The sequence below is a fragment of the Dysidea avara genome, chromosome 13 (genome assembly GCF_963678975.1).
Source record: "Dysidea avara chromosome 13, odDysAvar1.4, whole genome shotgun sequence".
NCBI classification, from domain to species: domain Eukaryota; kingdom Metazoa; phylum Porifera; class Demospongiae; order Dictyoceratida; family Dysideidae; genus Dysidea; species Dysidea avara.
Window position 1 is genome coordinate 8,207,517 of NC_089284.1, and position 14,212 is coordinate 8,221,728.

At 37.3% G+C, this 14,212-nt stretch overlaps 1 protein-coding gene across 1 annotated transcript in view; it reads left to right on the plus strand.

Annotated features, from left to right (window-relative positions):
- Positions 1-272: 272 nt before the first annotated feature.
- LOC136242978 (uncharacterized) overlaps positions 273-14,212 on the plus strand; it is a 15,686-nt gene continuing 1,746 nt past the window's right edge. The window contains exons 1-6 of the mRNA XM_066034485.1: positions 273-401; positions 5,326-5,725; positions 6,847-7,328; positions 7,388-7,443; positions 8,530-8,640; positions 8,705-9,045. Of these exons, the coding sequence (XP_065890557.1) occupies positions 382-401; positions 5,326-5,725; positions 6,847-7,328; positions 7,388-7,443; positions 8,530-8,640; positions 8,705-9,045 (1,410 nt within the window). The 5' untranslated portion in view covers positions 273-381. The remainder of the gene's footprint in view (positions 402-5,325; positions 5,726-6,846; positions 7,329-7,387; positions 7,444-8,529; positions 8,641-8,704; positions 9,046-14,212) is intronic.

Consider the following 14,212-nt stretch of genomic DNA (forward strand, 5'->3'; position numbering starts at 1 on the left):
ATATTCGCTGAAAGGTTTTCCACTTTCACAGATAAAAATCCCGAGTGTATGGAGTCCGGCAGAGTTGTTGGGGCCAAAATCTATAGAGCCAGGTTTTTTAATTTAATCTTAGTTTGGCCGGGAGTTTGTAACGGGAGTATATAGCTAGCTGATGATATTATTGTGATAATTGTCTGTCATATTAGGCACTCTGTGAGGATATATTCAATAGGAAAAGGTATGTAACATGATTGATTGCTGGACGGGCGCCGCGACAAGACGGACGTCCGCCCTGATTAATTAGGGCGGGCTGTGCACGAATTTTAATTGGTGATCAGTGTGTGTGAACGTTTGTAATTCAGTGACATCCTTCAACCGAGCACACTTCTCAACGCAGCACCAATGGCAGGAAGACGAGAAAGGTATACGTATTGTTTAATATTCTAATATATCGGGCCATCGTATTGTGGTAGCTATAGTGCAGTGGTTACGGTTTGTGGGCATACATTTGAAAGTATAGGCTCCAGCCGACTCTACTTCAATTTTTCTTTAAAAATCGGCTATGCCGAATATTACATGTTAAAAAACCAGTCAAGTTTTTGCACTGTCGAGGACACTCAATAGATAGGTCATGGATCCGTCCGGCATCATATGGCAGACACCCACACAATTGTGACTGATATAAAAAATATTTAAGTGTATAAATTCTTTATGATAAATGGGTGTATGCTTAACATTGGGGACAACCAAAATCTACAGTTTATAGCTATGTTCTTGTACATGTAGCTATGTCATATCATATTAACGAAATTCTGCATTTCAAATGGCACTGCGGTAAGCTCAAAACCCACTAAATTGAGGACTAGGAAACACAATTTGTGTTTATAAAGACTTATATTGGACGTGTACAATCAAGAACCCAACCATTACAAACAAAGTCACTTATGTGGATGCTTTTCGAAGTGAACTCCCGTATAAAACTTTTTTTACATATGAATACATCATGTGATCTTTTGTCTTGTGCATGCGCCCCTTAATTTCTGATGTTCAAGTTGAGGCTTATGAAGTTTTGGTAAACAACTTACTGTATTTGACAAATGGCTGAATTTGCTGCATGCCCACATGAATAATTGGGATGTCTAACAATGATTCTAGCAATAAGGCCATTAGTACATGATGTATTGTTTGTTTCCTGTTGTTGTAGTGTAGCAAGAACATGCATGTGTGCATGGGAGGTATTTACCATAAGCCTTGGAGCTTAAGTCATTTCTTTACCTATTATTTAGTAATTCGAATTGGCCGTACTGATATACAACATAATACAATATACGGGCACCTAGGGAGGTAGTCTCATCACCCAGACTGTTCTTCAATTTTATAGATTATTAACAACACTCATTGGAAAAGGTCAGGTGAACTCCTTGTAGCAGAAATCCGAGCACCAAACAATAGTGTATGCTAAAAGATGGCATTGAACTAAACTGACAATAATAGAGTTTTTGTCTTGGTGTAGTATGCACCAATGTTTGGTGTTGTAGCAGCACAACGCAAAAATCGTGTGCTTCTTCATAAAACCATGAAACTTTCCACATACATATATAGTACTCCTCATGACATGTATTTTTTGATATAGTGCCATCACAGATTTGAGCTTTGGTGACCTTTATGGCCATTTTTTTGTGCAGAAATGTGGTCATTATGTCTTTACATTGTACCAAAGTAAAAGTGAAACAACTTTGTTTTAATTTGAAGTTAACAAGGCAATTTCATTCCAAAGTCATGATCATTACCCATGAATTTTGAGATAATTTACCTCCCCATGGGTAATTTACATCCCAAAACTTGAAGAATTTTGCAAGTAATACGGAGTGTATCATATCTTCAAAATGGAATTACATATTAACATGAAGTTGTTTCTTTCTTTTTTTTTAACAAGACCTTCACTTTGGTACCATGTTTTAACATTTTAACAAGTTAATTAATGTCTCAGGGAGATAAAGACAGAAATGGTAAAATTTGTGTGCAAAATGGCCATAAAGGTCACCAAAGATCAAAATTAATCTGTGATGGTACCATATCATTAAAATATATGTCACGAGGAGTACAATACCTGTCACAATGATCACAAAAACTTGAGATCATCTTTTTACCACTAAGATTACTCTGTTAACACACACCCACATTAAATAACCCTCCAGAACATCTATACAAGAACAAGACAAAAACCAATGAGGTCAGTTAGTTAAACAGAAAACGACGAAGTGCCAACCGTAGAGGGACTGATTTGGTTATTTGTAAAACTTCTGCATGCAGGTACTAAGTTCCAAAGGAACGGAGAATTATAAAAATAAAAAAAAATTATACTCATTGATGGTGGAAGATGATGTGGCAAGTGATAATGAACGGAATCTAGTACACCTGTTAGAGAACTTAAAAAATGTGAATTAATTGGGATGGAAATCCTGTTATGTAGAATGTCATATACTTGAGCTATAGCAAAGTACGTCTGATAAGTATGTAGTGGAGGCTATCTTAGGTCCTGTAGACAAGAGGTAGAAGGTTTGGGCCAGTTACGGGTGTGAAGATCAATTGGCTATCTGATACCATACCTCTATATCAGTTTCCATCAAGTGCTTGCCTGGTCTATTGGAGCTTGGAGAGATACTCACTGAGAAGGTATCAAAAGTTTCTACAATCAGAGCTGGCCATTATGCTGAGTAGGCAGCCCGTAGATCTCTACTAATAATAGCAAGCGTTTGTCAATTTTAAATATTAACTGAATCTAGGCATTAAACACTGGTGTTGGCATGCCAAGAAATCGTGTTTGTACATAAGAAGAAACAAGGGTATGAGTTCACATGTCTGTGTAATGTTTGTGTAATGTCATTTGAGAAATCGGGCAACTTTGGCTACCTATTTCTAATAAAAAGTATGAATTTCCTTATCTTCCAAGCATTTCCTCACAAAGAGGTTCAACTGATTTCATTATACTAGAAATGTTTTGTTTATGTAGTCAATTACTATTTTTGGTTAAGTGTTAATGACCACAAGATCCATGAATTGATTTCAGTGGAAACTCATACCATGCATGACTACCATCCTAACCACTTTCCTGCTAGGGATTAGCAGGAACCCAAGGTATGGGCTGTAGTAGAAATGGGAACCTTTACAAGTTGAAATGTTTCTACATTTAAAAGTATAGTTTTCCTGATGTCCATGGTGGGGTGGAAGGTTTCATAATACAGTATATGTAAATTACTGACTTTCATGGCCGTATAAAAGCATCTCATAATATTTTCTTGTATGTTTCGCTATGCAGTCATGCCATGCATCTTTTGAAAGGCACTATTGTATAATTCACATAATATCAGGAAGCAGGTGGCCAAAAATACCTGCAAGTGCATCAGATAAGAACCCCACTTAGTACCTTAAGTGCACTAGAGATGCTTCCGTGAGCCAACACTACCAGTTTACTAATTGCAATCGTCTGTATTAAATTATTTAATACAGACTAGTAATTGGGTCTGTTGGCTCTTGTATAGTTTCATTTTTGTTGATGTGAAGTGACAGTCAGTGGTTTTTTCCGAAGCTTTATCACATCACTATAATTATTTTCTTAATAACACAAGTGATAACCTAAAAAGGAAGTCTTGATCCAGCAGTTGTTACAAATTAGATCATTGGCAGTCATATTGTTTGGTGACCTCAACAGGATGTCATTATTACCTGAGAAGTACATTTATACCACTTGGCCTTATAACTACCATCCTGTAACATTTATTGTTGGGTTATAACATCATGGGTCAGAACATTTGTCTCATTAGCGCATTGGTATGTATATTTGTACATGTGTATGGAGGTGGGTACGTAGGTAGATGATAGACCATACATAGCCAAGTGACTTGGAAGATTCCGAGTATGATGCTTGGCGGTATAACATCATGGGTCAAATGTTCTGACCCATGATGTTATAACCCAACAATAAATGTTACAGGATGGTAGTTATAAGGCCAAGTGGTATAAATGTACTTCTCAGGTAATAATGACATCCTGTTGAGGTCACCAAACAATGTGACTGCCAATGATCTAATTTGTAACAACTGCTGGATCAAGACTTGCTTTTCCTTTGTGTGTGTGTGTGTGTGTGTGTGTGTGTGTGTGTGTGTGTGTGTGTGTGTGTGTGTGTGTGTGTGTGTGTGTGTGTGTGTGTGTGTGTGTGTGTGTGTGTGTGTGTGTGTGTGTGTGTGTGTGTGTGTGTGTGTGTGTGTGTGTGTGTGTGTGTGTGTGTGTGTGTGTGTGTGTGTGTGTGTGTGTGTGTGTGTGTGTGTGTGTGTGTGTGTGTGTGTGTGTGTGTGTGTGTGTGTGTGTGTGTGTGTGTGTGTGTGTGTGTGTGTGTGTGTGTGTGTGTGTGTGTGTGTGTGTGTGTGTGTGTGTGTGTGTGTGTGTGTGTGTGTGTGTGTGTGTGTGTGTGTGTGTGTGTGTGTGTGAAGCAACATAGGCAAGTGGCTAGGGAATCAGCCTAGTAATCAAAAGGTTCCAGGTTCAATTCCCGGTTATGCCCAATTGGTGTTGTTGTTGTTGTTTCTTTGAGCAAGAAACTTTACTCACATTGCTCCAGCTGTTTAAATAGAAACCTGGTGGTCTGGTGTCAACTGGGGAAGCAGCCCACCCAGCTATAACATCAATGGGTACCTGGTGTAAACTGGGGAAGCAAGCAAATGCCAACTGTCCATGTCTCGCGTAGTGGGTGAAGGTCCAGGTGGGACCTTGGGTGCCCACACCTTCACCTATGAGACACAGTACAGCCCCCTGCAGGGTTATTAATCCTGCCCCAGGAGGATTTGCCTGCACTGATTCCTAGCACCTGAGTAGCACACAGGTGTCCTAGTGGTGGCTCACTGGGTAGACCGTGCTAGCACAGTAGCCAAAGGCTTTTTTTATTTAGTATGTGTGTGCATGCGTGCATGCATGTACATGTGCGTGTAAAAAATTCCTAGTTACAATTTACTTACCTGTCCCATTTACACACTCTATTTACATGTAATTGTAATAAACCTCAGTAGTACAGTATTGTATTCATGATATATTGGAGGATCCATTATCATTTTCCGTTTGGGTTGAGTGGATTGTCACTATGCTAATAGCTCTCTGTGTAATGACCTGTCATTTTATGCTGCATGTAGTAGTTGTGCTTCTTTATATATACTTGAATAGTGACAGGATGCTTTTCATTTAAATATTGTATATGTGTTTCATATTGGAAATAAATATATGAAGTGTCATTGAATGCGTAAATGTTTAGCAATGTTTGTGTTGTTGATCACTGTAATCATGTTGTTGTTTCAGCTATCAAATCGCTTCCACCAATGGAATACTCAATGGTTGTAATGGATTTTCTGGACTCGCAGTAGCAAATGGAGGACACAATAATTCAGAAAGAGCAGTGTCTGTTACTTTTAATGAAAATATTGAACTGGACATTGTTACCAACAAATCTACAATAGTAGCTAAAAATCCTGGACTCCCACAGTCCCCTAAATCTCACAGAGGCAGAGTGCGGCGTACAAGAGTAGGGAGTGTAGTAAGTATTGATGCAGTCAAGCTTAGATCTTACAGACTCATAGTCATCTTTGGAATTTGTTTTATTGTTTCTTTGTTTTCGCTGCCTATTATATTCTATTACACCGAGAGTAGCTCTGAAAGAAATGATGTGAACTCTTGTGGAAATGGCACAAACATATCTGAGGTATACATATTACATTTTTGTACTAGTGATGGGGTTGTTTATGTATGTATTATATAGACTGTTTACACTGTATAATTGCAAGGTTGTAATTCATCAATTTTGTCAAGATTTCCAAGTAAGTTTCACTGTGATCCTTTCACAGTTGTGGTAGCTGCAGTTGTAGGCATGCATATATTCTCACTAAATATTTGTCTTCCCAGAGCTTGTGCTTGTAAGGTACTATAATACAAACAACCAGAATTTAAGTTTGCCTTAAGGCTGTATGCAGAAATCTTAAGTTTGTGACTATCATTTTTTTACTCTTTTCTTTCAAAATTGTGTTTCAAAGAAGTGGTTTCCAGATGTGATAAGTAAGTCAATAAATGCAGGGGTCTGGAGGTGTAGCCCTTAGCTGCTGACAGATTTTAAACGTAGCAATAACTGTTTTTTGGCTCCCTTAAATGTATTTCTTATGGGTCACGTGGTCATGCATGAGGTGATAGGTATCAGTATTAGATCCAAAGTTCTGAAATAAATTTTATCATTATGCTGTGAGTGTTCTATTAGAGTAGTTTTGACTGCTCTATAAGAACATGCTTGACTGCTCTATTCAAGTATATTGCTCTATTGTGTTCTATTAGAGTTGATGCTCTATTGCGCCCTTTTCTGTACCTTTGTGCTGCCAAAGTTTGATGGTTTTGTGTTCCTGACCACAAACCTACTTGAATAAAAAGACCACCTACCTACTGACCACCTACCTACTCGCCCTATTCTGTGTTTCAAAAAAAATTTTGGAACCACAGAATATTTTCAATGTACTTACTGATAGACCATATTGACTATTTTGCCTGTAATGATGTGGTAACAGTTTGCTTATATGTTCATGTGCACATACTTCATTTCATGACTTACTGGAATTACACAGACAAGTTACTAAGGCAGATGTGAAATCAATGAAATATTCTAATAGAGCAGTCAGTGATTAGCGTGATTTAGAGTACTCTTTGCCTGTAGTGCTCTGAATTTGCCAACCCTGTGTCAATAATTGATAAGTTTTGTTAACACTAATTATTAACACCATTTCATACAGTACATATCCCTGCTGACATTGAGAAAATTACTCTTTTAAACTTCCTTTTCAGAGTAACATGCTGAAAAATTGTGTATATGACTACCACTTGAATCCTTCTTGTGTGGACAGACTCTTCAACTTGTATGAAGCTCTTTGCACAGTGGACTCTTGTTCAAAATGCTGTATCAATAAGACACAAGAATTGTTTTGTGAAGCACTGAGTAATTGTGATAACGACTCTTATGTTAATGGCACAATGTGTCAGGATGTACGACAAGATTATTGTACTTCAGAGTGGAGAAAGTTAGAACTTAATGAATCTGAGGAGTTAATTGATTGCATTGACTATGGAGAAACTGCTACACTGGATTGTTCTAACCAATTTGGTCTTGATGAGAACGGGTCCATTTGTTCACCACTGTGTGACAAATTTTCACAACATAGTAAAGATTTCACCAATATTTATATTCATGTACTTACTGCCTTAACTCTGATAAGCTTTATTGGAGGAATAATTGTTCTAGTTACTGCTATTTGGAAACGAAAGAAGATGTAAGCGACTTATGGTACATGCAGTTTATAAAGTTACTGAGTTGTTTTTATGCATGTAGGTTCAAGTTTCCGCAAGTATTGATTTTATTTGGATGTATTACTATCACCATTCAATGTGAGTTGCTTATGTAATAGGCTAACATGCACGCGTACATGACCACACATCCATTACATTTTATCCTCACCAATCCAGCTAACTGTATAATAAGCCCGTGAAGTTTCAACAGTTCGTTCAGATTAGTGAAATTTGCTTGGATAAGTAATTTCTGAGCTCTGTTCAATTACTCTAATACGACATACAATTGGTAGAAAACTACTCTAAATAGACAATTGTATTTGTTGTTCAAATTAGTAAAAGATGAGATTAGTGCGAATGTGTTATACTTGCATGCATGTAAATCCCTAATATTTTTGATGTGTGACACAGATCATATTATCTCTTCCTACGTATTAGTTGTATGGAATAGTAGGCCTATATGCAATATTGCGTTTTATGGATAGTACAAATGATTGGAGATTCTGTGTCTGGCCACATGAACCTAGCTAGTTTAGTTGAAGACTTGTGTGACATTTAATAATAATTTTAAAGGTCAGTTTTAGTCTGCGTTCCTTGTTATTTTCTTTATTTGAATAGCTGCTTCCAATTATATCTCTTTTTGAGTGTTATAAAATCTTGGAAACTACTGTGTCTACAAGTATATGCGCATTATCAGCCACAAGATATAAGTGTAGTATACGCTTTAATAGTCATTTGTGCTTAGCAACCAGGCCCTATAGTATGATTTATAGCGACTCACATTTATGCATCAATGGATCCAGTTCAGTTATCTGAGCACCTTTCTTACTAGTGTTAGTCAAAAGTGTTCAGATAAGTGAATTTATTCAGTTAACGTAAACCCATTGATTTATACACAGAGTTTTGTTCAATAACTCTAATAGAACATTCATTTACTCTGCACACTAGCAATGGCATTTGAAGTGTTTGAATAAACTGAGATGTGGATAAGTAAGGATGCACTATGTTTCCTCTGTTAGGACTAGAGAATGCTTGCTTAAAATTCTGCTAATGAAGCTGAAACTATGGCTTCTTTGGAGTTACCTCATCCAGAATCATGCCTGGGATTGTACGTATTAATTGTATATTGTACTGCAGAAAACGTATGTACCTTGGTAATTGACTTTTGTAATGATCCCCTTACAGCAATTATAACATGCATCTCAACCATTTCATTGGGAAGATGGAACATATTATGCTCACATAAATTTACCTTTCAAGCATTGAATGAACCATCAGTGTTTTGTCAATTGCAAGGTTTGTTTTTACATTGTAATGACATGCATGTCAGTTATCATGTATACTTGTACTTTGTATGCAGGCTGTTTAGCTTTTTCTGCAATTATGTTATACTCCTTGTTCTGGTTTATATTCATCGTACACTTATTTCTGAAAGTGACATTTCCTTTCCAGTCAATCAAGCTTGACAAGTCAGAGCACAGTAAAAAGTATCACATCATTGAAGTTGTTTGTGCACTGATTGTTGGGACAGTACCAAATATCACTTTTGCTGCAACTTCCAAGTTTCAGTTTACCACCTTTCCTCCATACTCCTGTGGAACTGGTCCAGCATATAATTTTTATGGGACCATTGTCCCAACAATTTTAGTGAATTGTGTTAATCTGATTCTGATGTTGTTAGTAGTGTACAAGATACACAAGGTGAGGTATCTGATCAGTAGCAATGAGCATAGAAATGTGTATAATTGTGTGTATAATTGTATTACTTACTCTAATAAAGCATACGGGTGTTTATATCTAGACAAAACAATTGAACTGTAAAACTCTACTGAAAGAAGTTTTTGAAAAGCAGCAATGCTTCATATGGCAGCTAAAAAATTATTGCACTAGAATTTTTGTTTTAAAAGTTTAGTAATGCTGCTGTTTCTTGGCTGCTACCTTAGATGATTGCTTCTGAATTCTATGTTTTTGTATTACAGTTAAAATTCTTTGCCAAGCATTCATGACTACTTTTCAGTACTGAGAATTTTGTAACCACCACACCTACGGATCATGCCAATAATTAGAGTTTTTTGCTGTATATGTAGCACGCAGAATCAAATGGAAAGCCATTCGCTATATTTTCAGAGATAAACCATGCTGTCCACTGACCCTTCACATATATAGGCACAATAAGAACGTCTCTATGATATCTTCCCCAGAAGCTTAGTACTGTTTACATCTTTCAGATCCCCTAACTCACATTGCTGTGACGTACTGCCATTATCTCAGTTAATGAACTGAACAATTGCACATTTAACATAGACATAGAGCATAAGGAGACCCAGTATCAGTAGCCTTTAAATAGCCCTTTCACTTTCTAAGAAACACTAAACAAAACAAAACAATCACTATGCTCAAAGTGTACAGTCAGACACATGTAAGATTGTATCAAGACTCACGGTAGTGAGTCGCGTGGCCAAGAAACTACAAAGTGCACGCCATATAAATAAAAAGACGTGCGGCCACTACTGTGAGTTATTTACGTGTAGGGACAGTTTTGCGATATTAGCCCTGGATTATGCAACATCTCTCAATAGGTTTGTATTGCATTACGTGTTAAAAAAATCATTGGGAGTCGTTATAATCTTGCAACTTCACTAAAATAAAAAATAGGTGTATTTACACATATTTCACTTTATTTCTCTACCTTATGTTACATCTAGCGTCACGTTATACCAGTCAACATACCCGTGTTTGTACAGTCCATCTAGCACTGTCATTATCTAATTCTGGTTTGTCCATACGCGTATTTTCTTCAATCAAACCTCTAATCCCTACAATAACTTTTAAAGATACGATGTGGACACAAGCCCCAATGTCTGATAAACAAGTTGTGAAAGCGTGCAGAACCGTATGTTCCCTAGGGATGGAATTTTAAGCAGAAATCTTTTACATTCCATTTAGTACCACGCCCCATGCAAGCGTTTATAATCGCCAGATGTCTAACAAGGTGTGAAGAGTGTTCATAATTTCCAGATGCCTTATAAACAAGGTGTAAAGAACAAAGTCACTAGGGAAGGTGTTTTAAGCATAATCTTCAATTTCTCTATTTAATTTTTAATAGATTAACCGCAAAGGTCAAGGTGAATACAAAACTGAGGCAACAAGCCTATAGGAGTTACCACCTCTATGTAGTGTGTACCATGGAGCTTGTGTTGTGGCTTTCATTAACCATTATGCACATACCATAGTACAAAAAAAAATTTGTAATGGAATGTGGTTTGGCAGTGACTGTATGAGCTTCTGTTGTGGCTTTCAAGTTTTGTAACAGATTGCTGGAATGTGGTTTGTGGTTTTCTGGTGGCTGTATATGATTTGTGGCCGGTTGTTGCACACAACTTGCACAATATTCAAAATGTCATGGATAAGATGGCCACAAAATCCATGAAAATTTCTTGCATTATGGTAAACATACACAATGCTATTACAACATGTAACACAACTTTAATCAACATCAAGACATTACTAAAAGTAGTTTTAACACCAGTTATGATTTCTTGGATGTCTGCATGACGACACAAGATTAAGTGAGACCTGTAAAAGAACATGCAAGCAGGCAGTGAACTTTACCTTAAATTAAACACACAAGTAACTAACCTGGAACATTGGTCGCAGCACCAAAGACACTTGCTTGGATATTTCACGACACAATCGACATGTAAACTGACAGGGGTATTAGTTTGGTGCCATCATAACAGCACCCCTGATCCAGAAATAATAAACAACTATATTCCTTAGTACTTACATAGACTGACCTGAAAATTCACTACACTCTTGATGTCACTATAGTTGATCCATGTACAGTTGACAATTGAGAACTATAAAAAAATACACAAGATAACACAATTCCTCTGTATGCAAACTGATCTGAAATTCATGACGTCCTACCTGGTCCAAAGTTATGTATTGACCACATACAACTGCTACTGCATACTATGACCAGATTACCTGTAAAAACTGACAGGCGGGCATTAAATACAACACGCCCAAAATCTATGTCACTTTACACGAATGACACATTTGAGGATTACAAGTTGGCCCGACAGCGACCTTACTACACAGTAGACAGGTTTAACTGTACATAATATTTAGTTATTTAGACCAGTATGTAATACGGATTAAGTATTGTTTTGTACAAGCATCATGTACATTAGCTTACTTCTTCCACCTACAGTTCCAGGACTTCTAAATTGGCACGACAATACTGATTGAAAGTTATTTGGTCTGTACATGTACACCTTATCAACAATCCATCCATGAGATAATTCCAAGCCGGATAATACTGGTATTTACTGCTACTCAAGTTGGTACCATCAGAAGTTTTCCGCTTGGTCTCAGCGAATTTGCACTAGTCAGTACAGACGTCTGACATCTAGTCTAAAAACCAATCGCATACACGCGGTTAATCAGTGTGAGGCGATGTGGCACTTTACATACTACCCTCGATCATCTTTCTTCACTCCTCCTTTCTGAACCTCCACTCCTCGTTTCATTACTGAACCTCCACTCCTCTTTTCGTTGCTGAACCTCCACGAGAAGCTGAGTACATCAGTCTCGACTTTTAATATCCATTCGACTTCTTCAAGCGGTGTACGTATTTTAGTTTCAAATTAAAGACGCTTCACCACTCCATTGAAATCTAGTTAAAAATGTTTATCATTCGTACTTCCCCTCTCAAGACATGGAGACTGCCATCAATAATTAAACCGCGTATCACGTGTGTTCACTTGAGGTGTTACAGGGACTTTCCAAGAGATTTCCCCTAAATAGGTCACGTGATCATTGTCAGTAGGGTGGAACCGTATTATCTATGGTGAAACTTGTTCTTAGTGATGGCTCTACAATGCGATACGCGTACTTATTATTTTAGTATAAGCTGTCAAGGATTGTTAGTGCACTACTGAATTATTTTTTGTGTTTGTGTGCTGCTGAAGAAATGTTTAATTATTATTCGTACTTCCCTTTCAAGACATGGACTGCCATCAATAATAATATAAATCGTGTATTACGTGTGTTCACTTTTCACTTGAGGTATTATTGTACAGGCAAGAGATTACCCCTAAATAGGTGAAGTGATAATTGTCAGTCAGGTGGAACTTATTTATTTCCAATACTGCACCATGGAGCTTAATTGGCTTTCATTAATCATTTTGCACATATCATGGTGCAACAAAATTTGTAACGGATTGCTTGAATGTGGTTCATGGTTTGCCGGTGACTGTGTAGTGGGGTTGTTCCACACAGCTTGCACAATATTCAAATTTCTTGGATGTCTGCATGACGACACAAGATTAAGTCAGACCTGTAAAGAACAAGCAGACACTGAACTTAACCTAAAATTAAATACACATAACCTGGAACATTGGTCGCAACACCAAAGACACTTGCTTGGATACCTCTGATGACACAATCTAGCAGAAACCGAATTAAAAAGAGACTGTATATACAAAAAAATCAATATTCTAGGCTGGTAGATCCTCATGGCTTAAATATGGAGTGACATGTGTAATAAATGGGCACTAAACAGAATCTACAACACAATTTTCTTTTCTGTAAGACTTTTTAACACGTAGTAAGGGTACTACCAGCTCACCTACAACTACAAGAGCATTTCAAGAGATGTGATATTAACTTGTTACATCAAGTACAACCAATATGTGGTGTATGTGTGTGAACATGCGCGTATAGTGTTTGCACCTTTTGTGTATGTCTTGTGCCTGTATTTGATGTATGCATGTGTATGTAGTGAAATAAAAATAATAGTATGATGTATGTGATCTCTTTTTTAACCCTCAGCAATGCATCTTGCTCTATGAGTGGCAAACCAAGTTGATGAGTTGTCCTCAAGACACTACGGCCACTATGGCAGTGGCCGTAGCTGGTTTTATTCATTGAAAAGTACAGAATGATTGATATTCTCTAATAGAACAGTCAGGCAATAAATACTCTAATAGAACAATCATCAAACAATACAGCTGAATATTTAAATCTCTGTCTGAAAACACTCCCAGATCCCAGATGCAATCTCAGAGTTGCTATTTCAAGATGGTTGCATTCCCCAATATTACCTAGAAAAGCATGCTTTGCAAAATAAGTGCTGTACACACATCTTTGATAACCCTGACTATAGCCATTACTTGGCCTGATCAGTAAATCGCAGTAATTTCCACCGGATCTTGTCCTAATAAAAATTAACAGCTACAATAGGATTGTATGTTGTATGCTCACCACTTATCAGCAGATTTGTGTTTGGTCGCAACACCTCTACAAGGCAGAATTCATCATACACCCCCATGGCTTGAACATTGAGTCTATAAATTATATAACTGACAAAAATTAGTGATATCCCCCCCTCCCAAAACACCTTTGCTGTAAAAAAAGGCACGTCCAAGAAACTACAAGTATCTGTACTCCTAACAGCTCAACTGTAGAAGAAGAGTCCATGAAATTAACTGGTAACCGAAAGAGCTGATATCTGGAGCGGCTAAGAATCAATGTTACTACAGCTGACTATGATTACCAAAGATTTACCAAGTCCATGCAAAAATACCTTGGTTGTAAAACAGGCAAATAAAAGTAACTGGCAACCAAAACAGCTGATATCTGAAGCGGCCAAGAATAAAAGTTAAGCTGATACAACTAACTACAATTATTAACTTGCAACATTGAATCTTAATCATTCAACTGTGTTCTATACATTCACCTTGCTACATCCTAAATTAATTCTTTGTAACTCTAATTGGCTGGTAATTTGGCCACCTTATTCGATATTCCTGGCCGCTTCAGATATCAGCTGTTTTGGTTGCCAGTTACTTTTTTTTGCCTG